This window comes from Lycium barbarum, chromosome 4 (genome assembly GCF_019175385.1).
Source record: "Lycium barbarum isolate Lr01 chromosome 4, ASM1917538v2, whole genome shotgun sequence".
Taxonomy (NCBI): domain Eukaryota; kingdom Viridiplantae; phylum Streptophyta; class Magnoliopsida; order Solanales; family Solanaceae; genus Lycium; species Lycium barbarum.
In genome coordinates this window covers 148,001,565-148,024,270 of record NC_083340.1, presented here as the reverse complement: position 1 = coordinate 148,024,270, position 22,706 = coordinate 148,001,565, and the positions used below count along the sequence as shown (strand labels likewise).

The window sequence follows — 22,706 nt, the reverse complement described above, 5'->3', positions numbered from 1 at the left end:
TGCACTTTATATGACATAATTTAATTTGCTATGGAGTTTAAGTAAATATTGTTTAAAAAAAATTATGATCTTAAATAAGACCGAATATGGTATATAACTTATGTTTCATTCAAGCTCAATAATTTTGGCTCACATTATGCATATATGCTTAAAAATTACAATAGGCACACATAATAAATATCAAATCGAGTAAATCAAATGAGTTATGATAGAATTTCGACGCGAACTCATAATGGTCAAATATTTGTGTCGTTATAAGACTTTTGCATCTGGTCTTAATGATTAATCTTGGATCATCCATGATCTTAAACATGTCATGACATTTGTATCATCACTATACAGATTTTGAAACTTGTGCTGTTAAAACATATAACATTTGTACGACTATACAGGTTTCTAATTAAGGGTAAAGTAAAAAAAAAAAATTAAGCTAAAGTATTTTTAAATTTATAAATATCTTATTATTTTTAGAACGAACTAATAAAGAAATAGTATCATCTAAAATGAAATAAAGGAAAAACTTCACTATCAACCAATAAAAATAAGGTAAAATGACTCTTCAAATTATTTGTTTTATTAGCAAAATATATTCGAATCTGCACAAATATGCGAATCCAACAGCAATAAATTCCTCTACACACTGCCACCAAATATTTCTCAAATATTCCCTCCGTCCCATAATAAGTGTTACCTTAGCTAAAAATACGCATATTAAGAAATCAATAATACAACGTGAAGTTTACCAAATTACTTCTTATATAATAAAAATAAATTACTCTTACCTTTTGATTAGAGCAGCATGCAGAAAAAGTAAATCTTTTGATATTGGGAACCAATAATACCAAGTTACTATATGTTTTTTTTTTCAATTTTAAGGGTAAAATTGAAAAAAAACTAATTAATTTATATCTTGATTTCTTAAAATAACACTTATTATGATATCAAAAAAATTTAATTAATGTGACACTTATTATGAAACGAAAGACCATAATAATTAAAAAAATAGCACTATCTAAAAATAACACCATTCTCTCTTCTATGTCCTTTCATCTTATTACTAAAAGAAAAAAGAAAAAAAAACTAACCCCATTTCTCCATTTTTATAAACTCTTAAAGAATCCTTAAAAGGGTGTTCATTTCTTTTACTTTCTTGAAATTTTATTAAACTCTTTGTGTTTTTATAACAATTTTTTCTCTTCCCCCCGCACCCCCACCAAACTCTTTGATCTTGCCGGAAAAAAATCCCATTTTCCGGCAAGTCAAAGGGGTGGTGGATTTTTTTTCTTTTTGTTCAAAATTTCATTTCTTTATGTGGGTTGGTGTTTAATTTTGATATACATTTCCAATAAAAGGGAAAAAAATGAATTTTATACCAAAATATAGAGATTTCAAGAATTGAAACATAGGGAAAAGTTGATTTCTTTATGTGGCTTGGTGTTTAATTTTGATATACATTTCCCAAAAAAAAATTAAAAAAAAATTGAACCTTATACCAAAATATAGAGATTTCAAGAATTGAAACATAGAGAAAAGTTGATTTCTTTATGTGGGTTGTTGTTTAATTTTGATATACATTTCCAAAAAAGGAAAAAAAAATGAACTTTATTCCAAATATAGAGAAAAGTTGAATTCTTTATTTGGGTTGGTGTTTAATTTTGATAAACATTTCCAAAAAAGGAAAAAAAATTGAACTTTATACCGAATATAGAGAACAATTTAATTCTTGATGTGGTTTGGTGTTTGATTTGGATATACATTGCCAAAAAAGGGGGAAAATTGAACTTTATACCAAATATAGAGAAAAATTGAATTCTTGATGTGATTTGGTGTTTGATTTTGATATACATTTCCCAAAAAGGAAAAAAAAATGAACTTTATACCAAATATAGGGAAAAGTTGAATTCTTGATGTGGTTTGGTGTTTGATTTTGATATACATTTCCCAAAAAGGAAAAAAATTGAACTTTATACCAAATATAGAGAAAAGTTGAATTCTTTATGTGGGTTGGTGTTTGATTTTGATATACATTTCCAAAGAAAGAAATAAATTTGAACCTTATACCCAATATAGAGGAAAGTTGAATTCTTTATGTGGTTTGGTATTTAATTTTGATATAAATTTCCAAAAAAGGAAAAAAATTGAACTTTATACCAAATATAGAGAAAAGTTGAATTCTTGATTGAGTAGGTGTTTGATTTTGATATACATTTCCCAAAAAAGGGAAAAAATTGAAATATATACCAAATATAGAGATTTCAAGAATTGATCAATAGAGGAAAGGGGACAATGGTGACTGAGGTGATTCCGGTGAGGAATCCGATAAGCACGGTGTTAGAAAGAGTTGGAGTTTATGGTTTTGTAGGTAGCAAAAATGAATTTAAAGATGAAAATGATACAATGGAAATGGTGCAACTTGGTGCCGAAAGAACAAAAAATGTGCTTATTTTGATGAGTGATACAGGTGGTGGACATAGGGCTTCGGCTGAGGCGATTCGTGATGCTTTTCATTTGGAATTTGGAGATGAGTATAATGTAAAGTTTTAATCTTTTTGGTTTTCTAGGTATTTGATATGAATTGCTAACTTTGTTGCACTTTTTGTTTGGAATTTTGATGATTCGTGTTGTTCTATGTGTGCATTATTGAGTCATTTATCATATTGAGGAATTGTATTTCCATTGATAAATGCCAAGTATTCTTCTTTGAAGTTTTGATTAGTTCTTGAAAGTTTAGGATATTATAATGTAAGTACAATATGAGGGTGGGGTGGGGTCTCCATAGGGATACGGCTGAGGTGATTTGAGATGCTTTTCATTTGGAATTTGGGGATGAGTATAATGTAAAGTTTTAATCTTTTTGGTTTTCTAGCTATATGAATTTGAATTGCTCTTTTTGTTGCATATTTTGTTTGGAATTGTGAATCCCCTTGAGTCATTTTGTTTGCTATTCAGTGTCGATTCATGTTGTCCTATGTGCGTTATTGAGTCATTTTCCATATTGAGGAATTGAATTTCCAAGTTATTTCTTTGAAGTTTTGATTAGTTCTTGAAAGTTAAGGATATGATAATGTATAATATAGGTTTTATCTGTCTGGTTTTGTAGCTATTTGATCCGAATTACTCTTTTTGTTTGGAATTGTGAACCCATTAATCCCCTTGCTTAGATATTCCATGTCGATTCGTGTTGTCTAATGTGCATTATTGAGTCAATTTTCATATCGAGTAATTGAATTTCCATTGCCGATTGTTGTCTCGTGTCAACCAAGCCCTCAAGTGCTGTAAATTCGCCCTGGGGACATTGGGTTTGTTGGCATTATAGGCAGCTTTGCTGGCAAAGCGGTATATAAATCCCAAGTTTCTTCTTTGAAGTTTTGATTAGTTCTTGAAAGTTAAGGATATTATAATGTACAATATGGGTATTATGTTTTTGGTTTTGTAGCTATTTGATCTGAATTACTCTTTTGTTGCATTTTTTGTTTGGAATTGTGAATCCCATTAATCCCCCTGCTTAGATATTCCATGTCGGATGTTATCCTATGTGCATTATTGAGTCATTTGTTATATTGAGGAATTGAATTTCCGATTATAAATGCCAAGTTTTTCTCTTTGAAGTTTTGATTAGTTCTTGAAAGTCATTAGAATGTAAGAATCATGTAAAGTTATTATCTTTCTGGTTTTCTAGCTATTTGATCTGTATTACTCTCTTTTTTCCCGCATTTTTTGTTTGGAATTGTGAATCCCCTAATCTCTAATTCCATGTCAATTTGTGTTGCCTTGTGTGCATTATTGAGTCAGAATTGAATTTCCATTGATAAATGCCGTTATTTGAAGTTTTGATTAGTTCTTGAAAGTTAAAGGATAGTTAAGGATATTACAGTGTTAAGTATAATATAGGTTGGACTTCCAATTTGTGCCTTTCTTCCTGACTAGTTTCTTTAAAATCTACCTAAAATTCTGTTCTTGTTGATTCAATCTACATAATTCTTAAGTTTATGGAGATCCCATCTGTTGACCATCTTTCTTTAACTACTTTTCTGGCATAAAATTTTGACTTATCATAATAGTGGCGGAGCCAGGATTTTCACGGGATTCAAAATATAAAGAAGTAAACACACGACGAAGTCAAGGGATTCAACATTTACTAGATATACATAAGAAATTTCTTTTGACCTTGTAGATACAATGTAATTTTTCGACGATCGGTACCTTTGCTCTGCCCATGCTTGTTAAGATTAACAATTTAGTGCTTGGACTTCTGTTCACATGCCTAATGAAGTCTTTATTGTACGTATGGTGACTTCATATTTCAATGTGGTAATGTCAGATGTGTTCAATTCTTGTAGATTTTTGTAAAAGATGTTTGGAAGGAATACACTGGCTGGCCATTGAACAGCATGGAACAACAATACAAGTTCATGGTTAAACATGTGCAGCTTTGGAGTCTTGCATTTCACAGCACGTCCCCTCGGTGGATACACTCTGCCTATCTTGCTGCCATTGCCGCCTTCTATGCCAAGTATAGTTCCTTCTTTGTTTTTAAAGCTGTAGATTTTTGATACTTTTGATGGTTAATGATAAATCTTTCGCGTAATAACCTGTGACTTCTACTATTTTCTACTGCCTTTGTCTCAATTTTATGCGAAAGTGTTTGACTAGGCACAGAGTTTAAGAAATAAAATAAGACTTGTGAAACTTGTGGTCTAAAATAAACCTTAGATATGTGTGGTTATAAATTATCTCATTAAGTGTAAAATGGGTCTTTAAAAGTTAAATTATTACTAAATATAGAAAACTGTCATTCTTTTGGGACTAGCTAAAAAGGAACGAGTGCCACATAAATTGGGACAGAGGGAGTAAATAATTTTACTTTGACACTCCTTGATATGCCAGCTAGGTTAGCACCATAAATTCATCATTTCTAATTATAGTACTGTACTTTGAATGCATTCAATCGTCTGTAATCATTTCTTTAACGCTTCTTATCTTATCATTTTGTCAATAGTGACTTCTCTTGTTTGTATATTACACAGATACTAAAAATTATTGCTGACCTGGTTGCTTAAGTTTTACGCGAAAGTGGACTTTATTGATGTTATCAGACACATAGGATCAATTTAATATTCCTCAAAATTCGGATGAATCTTCTTAAATTCATTATAAATTCCTAATTGTTGATTTGTGAAAATGAAGGGAGGTGGAAGCTGGCCTGATGGAGTACAAGCCAGACATCATCATTAGTGTTCATCCTCTTATGCAGCACATACCTTTGTGGGTTCTTAAATGGCAAGGTCTACAAAAGAAAGTAATATTTGTCACGGTTATTACGGACCTCAGCACTTGCCACCGTACATGGTAAATTATTTAGTAACTTAGTTTGGAATTTGAATATACAGTCAGACTACTCTATAACAACCATCCTTTATAACAACATTTCACTATAACAACCATGTTTTCAGTGGAACCGATCTTTTATGGTATGTTATACTATATGTTCTCTATAACAACATTTCGCTATAGCAGCCAAAAAATATCAGGAGAAACGACACTGTTACAGAGATGTTTGACTGTATCTAGTAGTTTCATGCTATGTTGCTCGGACTCTTCAAAAATCCCGCCAGTTGCATGTCGGATCCTCTAAAAGTAGTGTGTTTTTGAAGGACTCGACACGGGTGCAACAACATTATTGGAGAGTCTGAGCAATATAGCTTTCATGTCATATAAGTCAGTTTAACTGGTAGCCTCTTTTGAACGATAGGTTTCACCCTGGAGTCAATCGATTGTACTGCCCCTCTGAGGAGGTAGCAAAGAGGGCTTTATTTGATGGATTGGAAGAATCTCAAACATGCGTTTTTGGGTTGCCTATTCGTCCTTCTTTTTGTAGAGCAATTTTTTCCAAGGTGAATGTTCGGTCAATTTACAAAAGAGTTAACACTCCTTTGAATCCATGTTTCATTTCTTTTCTGATACTTTTCTTAATATTTGCTATAGGATGACCTCAGAGTAGAGCTAGCGATGGACCCCACATTGCCGGCAGTGTTGCTGATGGGCGGGGGTGAAGGGATGGGACCCGTGAAAAAAACTGCAAAGGCACTCGGAGAAGCTCTTTTCGATAAAGAAATGGAGAAACCTATCGGTCAATTGGTTGTCATATGTGGACGCAATGAAGAGCTAGCATCCACATTACAATCAATCGAATGGAACATCCCGGTCAAGGTAAAACAGAACTAGACTCTTGGAGTATGAACGCCTTACAAAATTACGTTAATACATCTCAGCTTAATTTACTTGACAGTGGAAAAATATTTTTTTGAAACTTTTTTCTTCTTGCTGTCTAGATTAAAGGATTTCAGAAACAGATGGAGAAGTGGATGGGTGCATGCGACTGTATTATCACAAAGGTATGTCGATGCAGTCCTATTCTATAAGAAAGTGACAAAAATGGTCCATTATGTTTGAGTGTAGGTTCAAAATAGTCCCTTAAGTATACATTGAACAATATTGGTCCTTTAAGTTTGCCAAAGGTTAAGAAATTTTTTGATCTCCGTCAAATATTTAACAATTTGTGTTCGTTAGATTTGACAGAAACAGTGGGAAAAAAACATTTAAACCTAAATACTGAGAAAATTCCATTAAATCCTAAATGTGCGACATAAAAACTGCACTAAACACTAAAAAGATATAAAAAATAGCAGAAATTACACCTCGAAAATTGTACCAAATTCTTGGGAAAAAATTTAGTAGAAACTGCAAAAACTGTACGTCATTTTTTTATTTTTTATAGTTCTCGCCAAATCTAACAAACAGAATTTTGGTAAATATTTGAAGGAGACTAAAAGTTTTAGCTTTTAGCAAACTTAAAGGATCACAACTGTTCATGTTCATACTTAAGGAACTATTTTGAGCCTACCCTCAAACATAAGGGACCATTTTTGTCATTTTCTCCCTATTCTAGCATTGCCTGTGTAATCTTTTTTGTGCATTGTCGACAATGTGGGACTAACGATTCAGTTTTTTTCGCTTGTAGGCTGGCATTTGTGTGACTGTTTAATGTAGTCCTATTCTATGAGAAAATGACAAAAATTATGTTTGAGTCCCTTAAGTATACATTGAACAGTTTTGGTCCTTTATAAGGTTGCCAAAAGTTAATAATTTTTTGTGTTCGTTAGATTTGACAGGAACAGTGGGAAAAAAACACATTTAACCCTAAATACCAAGAAAGCCCATTAAATCCTAATGCGACATAACAAACTGCACTTGACACTAAAACAATATAAAAAAATAGTAGAAATTATACCTCGAAAAGCTGTACCAAATTCTAGAAATAAATATAAAATAGCCGAAACCACAAAAACTGTACCTCTAAATGTGAGTTCCCGCTATTTTTTGTTTTTTATAGTTCCCGTCAAATCCAACACACACAAACTTAAAGGATCACAACTGTTCAGTACATACTTGAGGAACTCTTTTGAGCCTACCCTCAAACATAAGGGACCATTTTTGTCATTTTCTCCCTATTCTAGCATTGCCTGTGTATTCGTTTTTGTGCATTGTCGACAATGTGGGACTAACGATTCAGTTTTTTTCGCTCGTAGGCTGGACCTGGTACAATTGCAGAAGCATTAATCAGAGGGCTACCAATTATTCTCAACGACTACATTCCCGGACAAGTTAGTGAAATTAAAAAGTTGATGTTATCGACTGCTAGCTATCGTGCGTAGTGGCTGCTGATATGACCGTGTTTACTGATTTACTTTTTCGTTGTGTATTTGCAGGAAAAGGGAAACGTCCCATACGTGGTGGACAATGGAGCTGGTGTTTTCACGCGAAGCCCCAAGGAAACAGCTCGAATTGTTGCAGAGTGGTTTAGCACCAAAACGGATGAGAGGAAAAAAATGTCAGAGAATGCACTAAAACTTGCACAACCAGATGCGGTTTTTGACATCGTGAAGGACATTCACGAACTCGCATGTCAGAGAGGTCCCCTTGCCAACATTCCTTACGCCTTCACGTCTTCATTTTCAAGCTTGATTTAACCCAGATACATAGATTCTGTTTTTCTTTTTGTTTTTTTTTACTGCAAGGTCTAAGATTTGTTCTAGTAGGATATTATGCAAGGTAGGTTCAATGATCTCGTTTTTGGCCATAAACGCTTGGCGCGCTTATTGTACTATTGTAGATTATCTAGACATATTCCGATCCTTGGATAGTCGGAAAAAGAAAAAAAAAAAAAGGAAATTTAAAAAGAGACGAGAACGAGAACGAGGGAGCTGCAATAAAATGCAGAAAATGAGAGAGTTTCTCATGTTTTGGAGTGTTGAAAGTTGAATCCATTCTTTAGTATTAAAGATTACTTCTCTTTGGAGGACCTGTTTCGGGTTACATCAAAATTGAAGAATCTTCACTTGTCCAGAAAATTTGTGTTGAATATTTTGCTTTTTCTTTTTCTTTTTCAAGACCTTGATATGTATTATTGTCTGTTGCTGAATTTGTTTTGTCTCTTGCTATTTGCTGTACATTTTCTTTTGAGTCGAGGGTTTATCGAAAACAACCTCTATACCCCACTAAGGTAGGGGAAAGGTTTGCGTGCATCCTACCTTTCCTAGACCACATTTGTGGGATTATACTGGTATGTTGTTATTGTTGTTGTTCATTCTTTCAAGACCAAACACTTTGTTATAATATGTCCATTCCATATAATCTCTGATCTGAGCTTAATTTTTCACTATGGAATTTAAAGCCACTTGTTCAAGGACTTAAAGATTAACTTTTTAAGTTGTACTAGTATACGTACCCGCTCGATGTGCGGTGATATTAGAGAATATTAATCAAGAAAATCTTTTTTTTTTTTAGAAAAATTATCTTCAAGAAAAAATATTTTATATATTTGAGCACAATCAATAAAATTTCAATTGTAATCATGCCACACAATTTTCTCTTAGGTCTAAAATAATTACCAGCAACGACATTTTTTATTGCTAAAATAGTCTTCTTAATGCATGATAACAAGACAGTATTGTTATTCTTTTGCTAACATGTAGCTAAGTTGCTTTAAAATGGGTCTAAAACATATGAACAGTGATGACTCCAATTTTGTTTGGTATAATACATAAACAGACTCTCAATTTGGTCTCAGTTGGCAAATATATTCTCCAACTTTGGTTGTGCACAAGTAGACACCTCAACTCGTCTCCTCTTTGTCAGTTGAACACTCCAACTTACAAATATCATCTACACCTGCAAAATTTATGTGTCACGTTAGTGCCACGTAAGCATTTGTGTTTACGTGTTCAACTTTATTCAAGTTGCGGTGCCTACTTGTGCACACCCAACGTTGGAGGGTATACTTGCCGGCTGAAGCAAATTTGAGGGCCTGTTTAAATATTTATTTTTTCCCATTTGTATACGCTCATTTTCTTTAATACACTTGATCAGCATTTAGTAGAAAAATGTTCAAGCTATAGGAAAAGATAATTAAACAATCAACTTACTTTAAACATGGCAAAATTGTCACGACCCAAATCGATGAGTCGTGACGAGTGTCTGACCTCTAGCGACCAAACACCCCTCTACTCATATCTGGACCTATCTCAACATCAAGGGCCCATAGAATGACTTAAACTGATCTCATAAATAGGCAACATCATGCACTCTGAACAATCTGTATATATACATAGACATGCGGAAAGAACAGTGCAAGCCAGCTAGGCTGCTACATATATTGTACACAAAAGAATTGGAGCCGACAAGGCCACATCATCTGACTAATACATACAACTGTCTCCAGACCTCTATTGGAATAAAGTTGTAGAAAGAACGGGACAGGGCCCCGTCATACCCATAACATGTATATCTCAAAAGAATAGCATACCAAGATAGACTGCAACTACGGATCAAATGGAGTGCACTGCTCACTGCTGGATAGAAGCCCTACTACGCTGGACCACCTGCCGATCTATTTGTACCTGCGGGCATGAACGCAACCCCCCGAACAACGGAGAGTCAGTACAAATAATGTACTGAGTATGTAAAGCATAAAAGCAACATATAAGTAAAGATCATGAATGAAGACTGGAAATCATAAGCTGAAATGACTATCTGCATTTATTTGTATGAACTAGTGTCTGAATGTATCTGCATAAATCTGTATAACTGATAATGCCTCTGGGGGCGCATAATATGCATGCTCTCAATGATAATCATGCTCATGTGTATGTATGTATATGTCATAGTGCTGAGGAACGTTCAGCCTGATCCATATCTCATCTCCCATTGGCCTCTCTGCGGCCATCATCAATATCATCATCACTGTGCACCAGCTGATCAGGTGGTAATGTGTGTATAACGCTTTCTCGCTTTTCCCTTCATACCCCATATACATATAACATACGCGTATATAACGCCTTCTGGTCACGGGTCAATATGCATGTATATATATAAATGAATGTAATGCATGAATAAACTGTATACATAAAACTGGACCCATGAAGAGAAGGAACAATCATAGTCGGGGTATAGGGATATCAATGACTGAATTACTCGGAATGCTTCTAGGAATAGAGTAATATAGAAGCTCGGTTGCTTGCTTGTTGGTTAGTATCATAGGATCATGCCAAAAGAAAGAAAGTATAACCTTAAGATACCTTGAACTATATCCGATCGTCCAACTTCTAATCCTCAAACTCGTAAGTCTACAATCAAGATAGCATAGGCCTTAATTAGACTATTTATCTCGCTTACTAATCATTTTAAATACGAATACTGCTTAGCAAATTGTGAGAAACATTTCCCTTATAAGCTTAACAACCCTTCAACTTTTCATTCAATCCAACATCAACCATAATACCCACAACAACAACACTTATATAAGAATACGATCAAATCTATTCCCAATCATTTCTTAAAATAGCCTCAAATCACTTATTTTAACCTTCATCAACTTATCACTTCCATAGGTACCCTCTCTTCACTTAAAACCACTAAAACTCTTGGTAATCAACCTAAATACAAGGGTAGAAATCATTTACATACCTTGAGGGGCCTGAGATTCCAAAGATCAACTTCAACTCCAACTTCCTAAGCTTTCCAACTTGAAGAAACCCTAGAAACAACCTTCTTCTTAACAAGCACGGGTTTAAGGGGCTCGGATCTTACCAAATCTCCAATAATAATGATGGAAGTGCTGGAAGAGAAAATAATAGGGTTTCTCTGATTTGGAAAGGAGGAAAATGAGAAATAAGGTCGGGGTCACGTATTTATACTTGGAAGTTAAAAAGTTACAGCGGGGCGGTTCAACGAGCGGGTCGACGTGCCTGTCGACCTGCGCCTGCAAACTTTAGGGCTGCAAAACCCTATCGATGCCGCACAATGATGGTCCGTCGAGCATGTCGACGGCTCGTCGATGATGACTGATGTCTGCAGATTCAGCTCAGATCGCGTCGATTCGATTCGCTTAACTTCTAGGCCTGCAAATTACCAAGAATACCTATTGGTACCCTTGTACACGGGGTAAGACACTTTCTATCTCAAAAACTCGGGCACAGGTCTCAATTCCAAAGGCATACCGAGCTATGAAATCATAGGTTCTACTACGAGGAGAACGAGAGGCGTAACAAAAATGTATATGTCTAGAAAATTATAACTGTTAGGAAAAAATTAAGAAAACTAACCACACCTTAAAAAGATTAATTTTTCAGTTGAAAACGCCAGGAAAAATATGTAGCTCAATGATTAAAAATTTAAGAAAAGATATGAACTCTCAATATAATTATAACAAATCATACACGTGTATTTTATGAACAAAATTTCGTCACATCACATGAAAGAATCCCATTATATAATATTCCTTATAGAATAATTGTAAGATTTTTTTTTTTTATCTCAACCAATTTCAATCTTCACGAGAGCTAAATCAGAGTATTGTCGTAAATCTAGCCACTTTAGAGCATCATGAATTTATTTATTAATAAAGTAAGTATAACTATTCTGCCAAAATTCGTGAAATATCTAACTATTGCAAAGAAAAAACGAAATGACCGTAAAATCTTCAAAACAACAGACTTTCAAGATAAAACATTTAAAACCTAAATTCCCAACTAAGCAAATAAGTTAATAAAAAAATTCAATGCCTATATAATACATATGAGTCACTTCAAGGACAAAAAAATTTCATCAAACTCATATGTTCATTTATTACAAAACTGTAATGCTCTTATTATAATGGAAACTCTAATAAATTATTTGTTCAAATTGTATTACCTACTAATGTGATATTTTTGTATACTCAAGATGAGACAAAATAGATCTAAGTTTGATATGCTTTTGGAAAATATCTTACCATTTTTTAACAGATAAGTCCCCATAACGGCTAATGGCAATTACCTACTCTGGGAATGAAATATGACAAAATAATTTTCTTTGGTCAGTTAATTTGTGACTTTTGTGCATTATGTTTTGCAACCTGTTGTTGCACATATATTTGCTCACCAAGAAATTGCACGGTTGACCCTTCAAATGGGCCGGTCTGGAATTTTGGGGAAAGATACGCATGTCCCCTCAAATCAAAAAAATTAGGGGCAAAAATTGGCGGGATTGTCTTTCACCGGGGGTGGTCTTTAATTTTTGCCTTTCAAATTGGCGGTCTTTACTTTTTGCCCTTCACCTAAAACTCATGGGTTTCGGGTCCGAACCCCCACTCAGTCAAAAATTTGCAAGGCAAAGTTTGGTAGCACTATTCGGGCAAAAGTATGCCCCCTCCGACAGACATTTAGTTATGCCTTAAGTCAACTTCTGCCTGATCCGGCATAGGTTGTCTTAGATTAGGAGTGTTTTTACTAACTTACCCCTAATCAAATTTTACCTCTTTCCTATAAAAGCTACTTAATGATTCTTGGTTACGTAAAAAAAGGTAATTTTGAAGAATAAGATCAATTTCTTCTTGAAAACCTAAAGCTATACTTATTTTTAAAACAAAAGCGTAAAACACCATTTATTTAGAAACAGGGGGAGTATATATTACAACACACACACATTTAATTAAGGGGAAAAATAGTTAATTAGAGAATTTTGTTACCTATAAGTACTATTATTCTGTACTGAATTTATTTGAATCAGCATCTATTATTACTAAGTGCAACATATATTATTAATCAAGAGACATATTTAGAACTAGACTTGATTTAAACGGTAAAGAAATTGTGCTCATATTGCCAGCTACTGTATTATTTTTGTACTAAGGATTTCTCAAAACCCTTTTTTCCTTAAACCCTTATACAACACACACATTTTGACATGATTATTTTTGGATCAGCAATCAACATTTCTTATAGGTGTTTTTGCTGTGCCTTCTAACTTTTCTCTTCCTCTATTTCCCCAATCTTAATATATATATATATATATATATATATATATATATATATATTGTCTTCTCTTTCCTTTTTTTTCTTCATTCTCACGTGGCAACCTCAACCTCAAGACAATACCTACCGCAGATGAATTTTCCAACCTTCAGATACAGAGCTTATCGACATACTGTCCGACTATGTCACACATCGGGAAGAGCCTAATGTTGACGTGATCAATTTCGTTGAAAATTATGCTGATAGAAATCCTAATCAGTTGTTCGATCTGGTTATTGGGGGCTGTACATAACCAAATATTATATATTTCACTTCAACACAAAGACAAATCCAAATAGGGGACAGGCATTGGCAAAATGTAAGTGCAAAGTCGATCAGAAGGAACGGACAAACGATTGGAGAGTATCGGAGGTATAATTTCCTGGTGATGGAGGGGACAATTTCAAGTGGTTGGTCAACGAGTACGCATTAAATCCCATTATGGGCTTTTGTGTTTTGGGCTGTCAAAAAGTGAAATTTGACCTTAAGTTCCTCTGTTTTATTTTGGAAATGTTATTAAATGTGTGTAACCCTCTCATCTATATACAAGACTTTCTAAAAAATTCTTTGTTCTCATAAATTTTCAATGTTACAATTAATTTTACAACATATTTAAATAGTTTTTTCATGTATAGATTTCTTACGACAATAACTAATTTCTCTCGTTAGATTAATTTGCATAAAATTCTATATACAACAATGTTTTCTTAGTGGTATATGCTATTATCAAATCAAAAGGAAATATGAAGCCTACTGAATAGAAAAAGAAAAAAAGAAAATATAGAGCCCATTTAATTAAAAAGTCCATGGCCCGAGTGAAAACTTAGCAGGCCTCTAGGTAAACCATCAAAACTTGATGATCAAATGGACCTAAAAGAAAACCTTTTTTATGCAATAATCTTAGTAAATCGTATTATTATGCGGTGTATCTCCGTAGTTCATTGTGATATTTGCTAATTAATGTTTCTCGAATTTTTGAAGATATCCCATATTGCATTTTGAGCTAAAATTTCAATCTTTAATGTTATTACTTACTTTTATTTTGATGTGTAATATATACCATTGAGTCCCTTAAGTATACATTGAATATTTTTGGTCCTTTAAGTTTGCCAAAAGTTAACAATTTTTTGTGTTTGTTAGATTTGACAGAAACAGTGGGAAAAAAAAAACATTTAACCCTGAACACCAAGAAAGTCCCATTAAATCCTAAATGTGCAACATAAAAAACTGCACTTGACACTAAAAAGATATTAAAAAAAATAGCAAAAAATTACACCTCAAAAAGCTATACCAAATTCTAGAAATAAATATAAAATTGTAGAAACCACAAAAACTGTACCTCTAAATATGAGTTCCCACTAATTTTTGTTTTTATAGTTCCCGTCAAATCTAACGCACAAAATTAAAGGATCACAACTGTTCAGTACATACTTAAGGAACTCTTTGAGCCTACCCTCAAACATAAGGGACCATTCTTTTCGGTTTCTCCCTATTCTAGCATTGCCTGTGTAATCTTTTTTGTGCATTGTCCACAATGTGGAACTAAAGATTCAATTTTTTTTTTTGCTTGTAGGCTGGACCTGGTACAATTGCAGAAGCACTAATCAGAGGGCTACCAATTATTCTCAACGACTACATTTCCGGACAAGTTAGTGAAATCAAAACGTTGATTATCGACTGCTTACTATCGTACGTAGTGGCTGCTGATATGACCGCGTTACTTATTTACCTTTTTGTTATGTATTTGCAAGAAAAGGGAAATGTGCCATACGTGGTGGACAATGGAGCCGGCGTTTTCACGCGAAGCCCCAAAATGGAAGACATACCTTCTGATTGAACTTCCGAGCTCCACGGGCTCTAGCATACCCCTGAACCATTCTCCCTTTTCATCGGAGTTTCTTGGACCTTTGAGAGGTGGACCTAAGAATAAGACACAAGGTTTTGCTTTCCATAAAATTTACATTGGCTTCAAAATGGAAGACATACCTTCTGATTCAGATGGACCTATTGAATAACCATCAAGCTCTGATTCTGGCCCTGTAGAATAACTATCAAGCTCTGATTCTGTCCCTGTAGAACAACATGCTCAAGCTTTGATTCTGGCCCTGTAGTACACATATTTAATAACATTTTCAAAATAAAATAGAGAACTTCAGGTCAAAATTGACTTTTTGACAGCCCAAAACATAAAAGCCCATGAAGAAAATTGGACATAGCAAAGCCAATTATGGGCTGGACAGCAATTCATTTTGTGTCTAAAAATGGGCAATTCGCAGGAATGACCTTCAAAGGCACCGGTCTTTAATTTTTGTTCCTCAAATCGGTGGTCTTTAATTTTTGTCCTTCACCTAATACTTTGAGGTTCTGGGTTCGAACTCCAGCCTTGTAGTAAAATTAGGCCTATTCAGACAAAATTAGGTCTATTCGAGTAAATAAGGCAGAGGATTTGCAAAATTCCAGCTACTAATAAGTGTAAATTACAATTTTTGGTATTTGAAAAACTCCAAATACCCGTTTTCACAATTTTCACTCCAAATTAGTCTTAAAAATTGGACATTTTCTCAAGTTGTATTCTATGTTAAAAAAACAACTCCAATTTTTCTAATAATAAGTGTAATTGAAAGTGGTATTTTAAAATATAGTATTTGAAAATAATATTGAAAGTGGTATTTAAAAATTGGAGTTGTTTTTTTTTTAACATAGAATACAACTTGAGAAAATGTCCTATTTTTAAGACTAATTTGGAGTGAAAATTGTGAAAACAGGTATTTGGAGTTTTTCAAATATCGAAAATTGTAACTTACACTTATTATTAGCTGGAATTTTGCAAAACCTCTACCTTAAGGACAAACTTTTACCCGAATAGATCTAATTTTGGATAAAGTTTTTCGTAAGGTCTAATTTTGTGCGAATAGGTCTAATTTTTCTACAAAGTCGGAGTTCGAATCAAAACCTCAGAGTATTAGGTGAAAGACAAAAATTAAAGACCATCGATTTGAGGGACAAAATTAAAGACCAGTGCCTTTGAAGGTCATTCCTGCGAATTGCCCAATTTTAGACCCAAAATGAATTGCTGTCCAGCCCATAATTGGCTTAGCTATGTCCAATTTTCTTTATGGGCTTTTGTGTTTTGGGCTGTCAAAAAGTCAAATTTGACCTGAAGTTCTCTATTTTATTTTAAAAATGTTATTAAATATGTGTAACCCTCTCATCTATATACAAGACTTTCTAAAAATAATATTGTTCTACAGGGCCAGAATCAAAGCTTGAGCTTGAATGTTGTTTTACAGGGCCAGAATCAGAGCTTGATGGTTGTTCAACAGGTCCATCTGAAACAGAAGGTATGTCTTCCATTTTGGAGCCAATGTAGTTTCACGGAAAGCAAACCTTGTGTCTTATTCTTAAGTCCACCTCTTAAAGGTCCAAGAAACTCCGATGAAAATGAAGAATGGTTCAAGGGTATGCTAGAGCCCCTGGAGCTCAGAAGTTCAACCAAACTATCTGGTGAGGGAAAATGAACTTGACCCATTCGGTCATCATATAGCATACCCTTTGTCCACCTCTTAGAGGTCCAAGAAACTCGAATGAGAATGGAGTATTGTCAAGGGATATGCTAGAGCCCGTGGAGATCGGAATCGAACCATTTGATGAGTGAAAATAGGCTCGACCGACTTCCTCATCATATGTCGTATCATGTGTAGGTGAGCTTGAAGCTACAGAAAATTCCTCATTACTAGTTGTTGAATGGATGAAATCCCTAATTTTCTTTAGGAAGGTGAAATAAGAAATAGAACCCATTGATGACTGCAATAAAAAAGAATAATTGAAAATGTTAAAAGGAATTTTAAACACAATGAAACTCTATATGAGAAGGAATTACAAGAACTGCTAAGTGCAAATAACAAGAGACAGATAAAAGGCAGCCCTCATTCTATGACATGGAGAAGCTCCAAAGATTTCACTTCTTCTGATTTGGTGTCCGTTTCAGCACTCTAATTAAAATTAATGCTTCTACATGTAATAATTCTTTGTTCTCATAAATTTTCAATGTTACAACTAATTTTACAGCATATTTAAATAGTTTTTCATGTATAGATTTCTTATGACAATAACTAATTTCTCTCGTAAGATTAATTTGCATAAAATTCTATATACAACAATGTTTTCTTAGTGATATATTCTACAATCAAACCTCTCAATAATTGCCATTCATTATAACGACATTTCACTATAACGGCCTGATTTTCTCCTGAACCGATTTTTCATGTTATATTTTACTTCTCTATAGCAACATTCTGCCTATAACAGCAATGACATCCATTAGAGCGGTACACTCTTTGTAAAATCACCTCTCTTTAACAGTCATACTCAAATAGCGTGAAATAATATTTTGTAAGAAATATATTATGTGACAACAAAAGTGGCGATGAAGAGCCTCAACTTACTGCAACTTGGAGATAGAAGAGTCAACTGTTAAGCACTTAGATAGCCTTCAGGGGAAAGCTATTGAATTTCCTTTTGCTGAAAGTTTGGACAAAATTCTTCGTCAGTTCAAGTGTTATATTATCACTAAGAGACTAGAATTTATGAAACAGCCTACAATTGTAGAGTTCTTACATCAAAGTTGAAATATTTAAATTCTCAATTAATTTATAATGCATATGTTCCATAGATTTTAATTCATTATCTGTGTGGTACAACTAGTTATGGATTTAGTCCTAATTTAATAGTCTTTTCAATTTTTGATTTATGAGATATGAAAATCAATTGAGATTTCAAAATTTACAAGTATATTGTTTTCGTTTATAACATAAAAATGTATAAAAAGTTAATTGTTTGCGTACTTTTGTTTATAACAGCTAAATGGGATCTAAATATCGAATGTCAGTATACATGCATAACAGCACCTCACTATAGCAGTCATGAAATTTTCGGAAAAACACTGTCACTATAGAGAGGTTTAACTGTATTATCAAATCAAAGGAAAATATGAAGCCAACTGAAGAAAAAGATAAAAGAAAAAAAAAAGAAAATATAGAGCCCAATTAATTAAAAAGTCCATGGCCCAAGTGAAAACTTAGAAGGCCTCTAGATAAAACATCAAATGGACCTAAAATCAAACCTTTTTTATGCAATAATTTTAGTAAATCGTATTATTATGCGGTGTATCTCCGTAGTTCATTGTGATATGTGCTAATTAATGTTTCTCGAATTTTTGAAGATATCTCATATTGCATTTTGAGCTAAAATTTCAATCTTTAATGTTATTACTTACTTTTATTTTGATGTGTAATATATACCCTTCTGTCCCTTAAGTATACATCGAACATTTTTGGTCCTTTAACTTTGCCAAAAGTTAACAATTTTTTGTGTTTGTTAGATTTGACAGAAACAGTGGGGAAAAAAAACATTTAACCCTGAACACCAAGAAAGTCCCATTAAATCCTAAATGAGCAACATAAAAAACTGCACTGGATACTAAAAAGATATAAAAAAATAGCAGAAATTACACCTCAAAAAGCTATACGAAATTCTAGAAATAAATATAAAATAGCAGAAACCACAAAAACTGTACCTCTAAATGTGAGTTCCTGCTATTTATTTTTTATAACTCCCGTTAAATCTAACACACAAAGTTAAAAGATCACAACTGTTTAGTACATACTTAAAGAACTCTTTTGAGCCTACCCTCAAACATAAGGGACCATTCTTTTCAGTTTCTCCCTATTCTAGCATTGCCTGTGTAATCTTTTTTGTGCATTTTCCACAATGTGGGAATAACCATTCAGTTTTTTTCGCTTGTAGGCTGGACCCGGCACAATTGTAGAAGCATTAATCAAAGGGCTACCAATTATTCTTAAAGACTAAATTCCCGGACAAGTTAGTGAAATCAAAAAGTTTGATATTATTGACAGAGGTAAATTCAGGATTTTAAGAGAATGAGTTCACCTTAGATTAAAAAAAAAATGCAAAAGTGCATTTAGTAGGGTTTGATCCACAACCTTAAGGGATTAAAGGTAGCACTTAGCCAGTGCTTCATTCGGTCTAGTTTGAGCATGTGTTCTTTTAGTTAATATTAGATATATTTTACGAATTATATACATAATATATCGAGTTTAATCGGGTGGTCATGTGTTCACGTGACCCGTTTTTTATACCTGAATTCGCCCCTGATTATCGACTGCTCGCTATCGTACCTAGTGGCTGGTGATATGACCGTGTTTACTGATTTACTTTTTCGTTATGTATTTGCAGGAAAAGGAAAACGTCCCATATGGGTGGACAATGGAGCTGGTGTTTTCACACGAAGCCTCAAGGAAACAGCCCGAATTGTTGCAGAGTGTTTTTTTTTAAAATTTTTTATTAACTACAAGGTCTAAGATTTGTTCCAGTAGGATATTATGCAAGGTAGGTTCAATGATCTCATTCTTTGGCCATACACGCTTAGCGTGCTCATTGTACTATTGTAGATTATCTAGACAAATTCCAATCCTTGGTTAGTGGAAAAAAGAAAAAAAGAAATTTTAACAGTGACGAGAACGATGGAGTTGTGATAAAAATGCAGAAAATGTAAAGTCTCTCAGGTTTTGGAGTGTTGAAAGTTGAAACCATTCTTTAGTATTAAGATTACTTGTCTTTGGGGACCTGTATGAGGTTGCTTCAAAATTGAAGAATCTACACTTGTCTAGAAAATTTGATTTGTGTTTGAATATATTTCTATCGGAAATAATCTATCCACCTCTCATGCTAGGGGTAAGGGCTACGTACACTCAATCCTCCTCAGACTCCATTTGTGAGCACCGGTTAAGTTGTTGAATATATTGCTTTTTTTCTTTCTTTAATGACCAAACACTTTGTTATATGATGTCCATTCCATATAATCTCTGATTTGGGTGGGCGTTCGGTATTCGGTTCGGTATTTTTAAAGTTCGGGTTCGGTAATTCGGTAATCGGTAGTCGAAAGTAGATACCAAATACCGAACTTTCAAACTTCGGTTCGGTTATTCGGTAATCGGTAAATCAAACTTCAGTTCGGTACGGTATTCGGTAATACCACATTAAAGTCGAAATCCACGGTAATACCCCTAACAGTGGATGTAAAAATGCACTTCATTGTACCTAGCTAAATGCAAAAATGCTTTCAAGCACCAGACTTATCACTTATGCAAGGGCTAATCGAACCAGATGACTAATCAAGCACAGAATTCAAGTCTCTACATTCTAAATCAGCTTTCTGCATTAGGTTAGAAGGCCTGTAATCAACAATTTCTTTTTTCCTCAGATACTAGTCATATGCTACCCTCATTTTGTATCGTTCCCTAACAATTGTACCCTCAACTTTAAAATAAATCATGACATGCATTGTATCGTTCCCAAGGCCTACCTAAAGAAGACTACAATGTCTTCACCTATAACAGAATATTTTTAATTATAATATATGAGAAAGGGGAGAAAGTACTCATAATTATATATTTATTAGATAGTCTCCAACTCGTTTAAAAATATGGTGGATTATTTAGATCCGATCTACTCTACAACACCATAGCTGCATAGCAATGATATTTTAATCAAACTCTCGTAAAAACAACCTCATACTCAAACTACATAAATTATATCTCCATACACCGTCATTTATATAGATAATGAAACCAAATTAAGCTAACATATACTACTAACCAGCTTTAACGGAAGCATCAGCTTGAGCAATATTCCTCGACATAGCAGTAAGCAAAGCGATTCCATGTTCAGCAGCAGCAACAGTATTAGCCGTAGGTGCATTAACAACGAGACATCCATGTTCAGTAGCAGCAGCAAGATCAACATTATCAATACCAACACCTTTCTCTACAATACTAGCTTTTTCAGAAATTGGGTGTACCTCATAAATTTGTATTTTTTGTGTGTTAGAGAGAATTGGAAATGTCAAATGAGAACAGAGAGAGTGTGTGTGAGGAGTCGATTAGGGTTTTAGCCTTTTAGGTCTTTGGGCTTTGGCGTCTACTGGGTGAAGTGTGAAGTGAATGACGGGTAGGCCTATTGGGCTGGACTAGTAATCTAATACAATGGGCCTGTATATTGGTATTTATTTCGGTATTCGGTATTTACCGAATACCGAACGGTATAATTGTAAAAACCGAATACCGAAATCGAAATACCAAATTTTATATTTCAGTACCGAATACCGAACCGAATTACCGAATACCGAAATACCGAAATAGCCGGTTCGGTTCGGTAATTCGATTTTCGGTATTTTATGCCCAGCCCTACTGATTTGCGCTTAATTTTTCACCATGGAATTTAAAGCCACTAGTTCAATGACTTAAAGATTAACTTTTTAAGTTGTACTGGTATACGTATTAGTGTGATGAGCAATCGATATTAGAGAATATTAATCATATTAAATATGATTTTTTTAAATCATATTTTCTTAAAAAAATTAAAATTATTTTATATAGTTGAGCACACTCAATAAAATTTCAATTGTAATCATGCCACAAAATTTTCTCTTAGATCTAAAATAATTACCAGCAACGACATTTTTTATTGCTAAAGTAGTCTTCTTAATTTATGAGAAGAAGACATGTATTTTCATTCTTTTGCTAACATGTAGCCAAGTTGCTTTAAAATCGGTCTAAAAATGACCAGTTATGACTCCAATTTTTTTTTTATTTTCCCACTTGTGTACGCTCATTTTTTAACACACTTTATCATCATTTAGTACTAAAATGTTCAAGCTATAAGATAATTAACCAATTAACTTACTTGAAACATGGCAAAATGTATATGTTTAGAATTTAGAAAACTATCACTGTTAGGAATAATTTAAGAAAACTAACCATACCTTAAGAAGATTAATTTTTCATTTGAAAACGCCAGGAAAATCTGTAGCTCAATGATAAAAAATTGAAGAAAAGATAACTCTCAATATAATTATAACAAATCATACACAGATATTTTATGAACAAAATTTCGCCACATCACATCAAAGAATTCCATTATTTAATATTCCTTACAGAAAAATTATAAGATTTTTTTTTCTTCATCTCAAACAATTTCAATCTTTATGAGAGCTAAATCAGAGTTATGTCGTAAATCTAGCCACTTTAGAGTTTAGAGCATTGTGAATTTATTTATAAGTAAAGTAAGTATAAATATTCTGCAAGATTAAAGTTCGTGAAATATCTAACTATTGCAAAGAAAAAATGAAATGACCGTAAATTTTTCAAAACAACAGTGTTTCAAGTTAAAACATTTATAACCTAAATTCCCAACTAAGCAAATGAGTTAATAAAAATTTCAATGCCTATATTATGA

At 33.6% G+C, this 22,706-nt stretch overlaps 1 protein-coding gene across 1 annotated transcript; it reads left to right on the top strand.

Annotated features, from left to right (window-relative positions):
• The first annotated feature begins 1,084 nt into the window (after positions 1-1,084).
• On the top strand, positions 1,085-8,501 carry LOC132636984 (monogalactosyldiacylglycerol synthase 2, chloroplastic-like). The gene is made up of 8 exons (XM_060354099.1): positions 1,085-2,532; positions 4,341-4,513; positions 5,188-5,349; positions 5,753-5,894; positions 5,986-6,210; positions 6,333-6,395; positions 7,590-7,664; positions 7,770-8,501. Exons 1-8 carry the CDS (start codon positions 2,287-2,289, stop codon positions 8,028-8,030), a joined length of 1,347 nt encoding a protein of 448 aa, XP_060210082.1. The 5' UTR covers positions 1,085-2,286; the 3' UTR covers positions 8,031-8,501.
• The last annotated feature ends 14,205 nt before the right edge of the window (positions 8,502-22,706 follow it).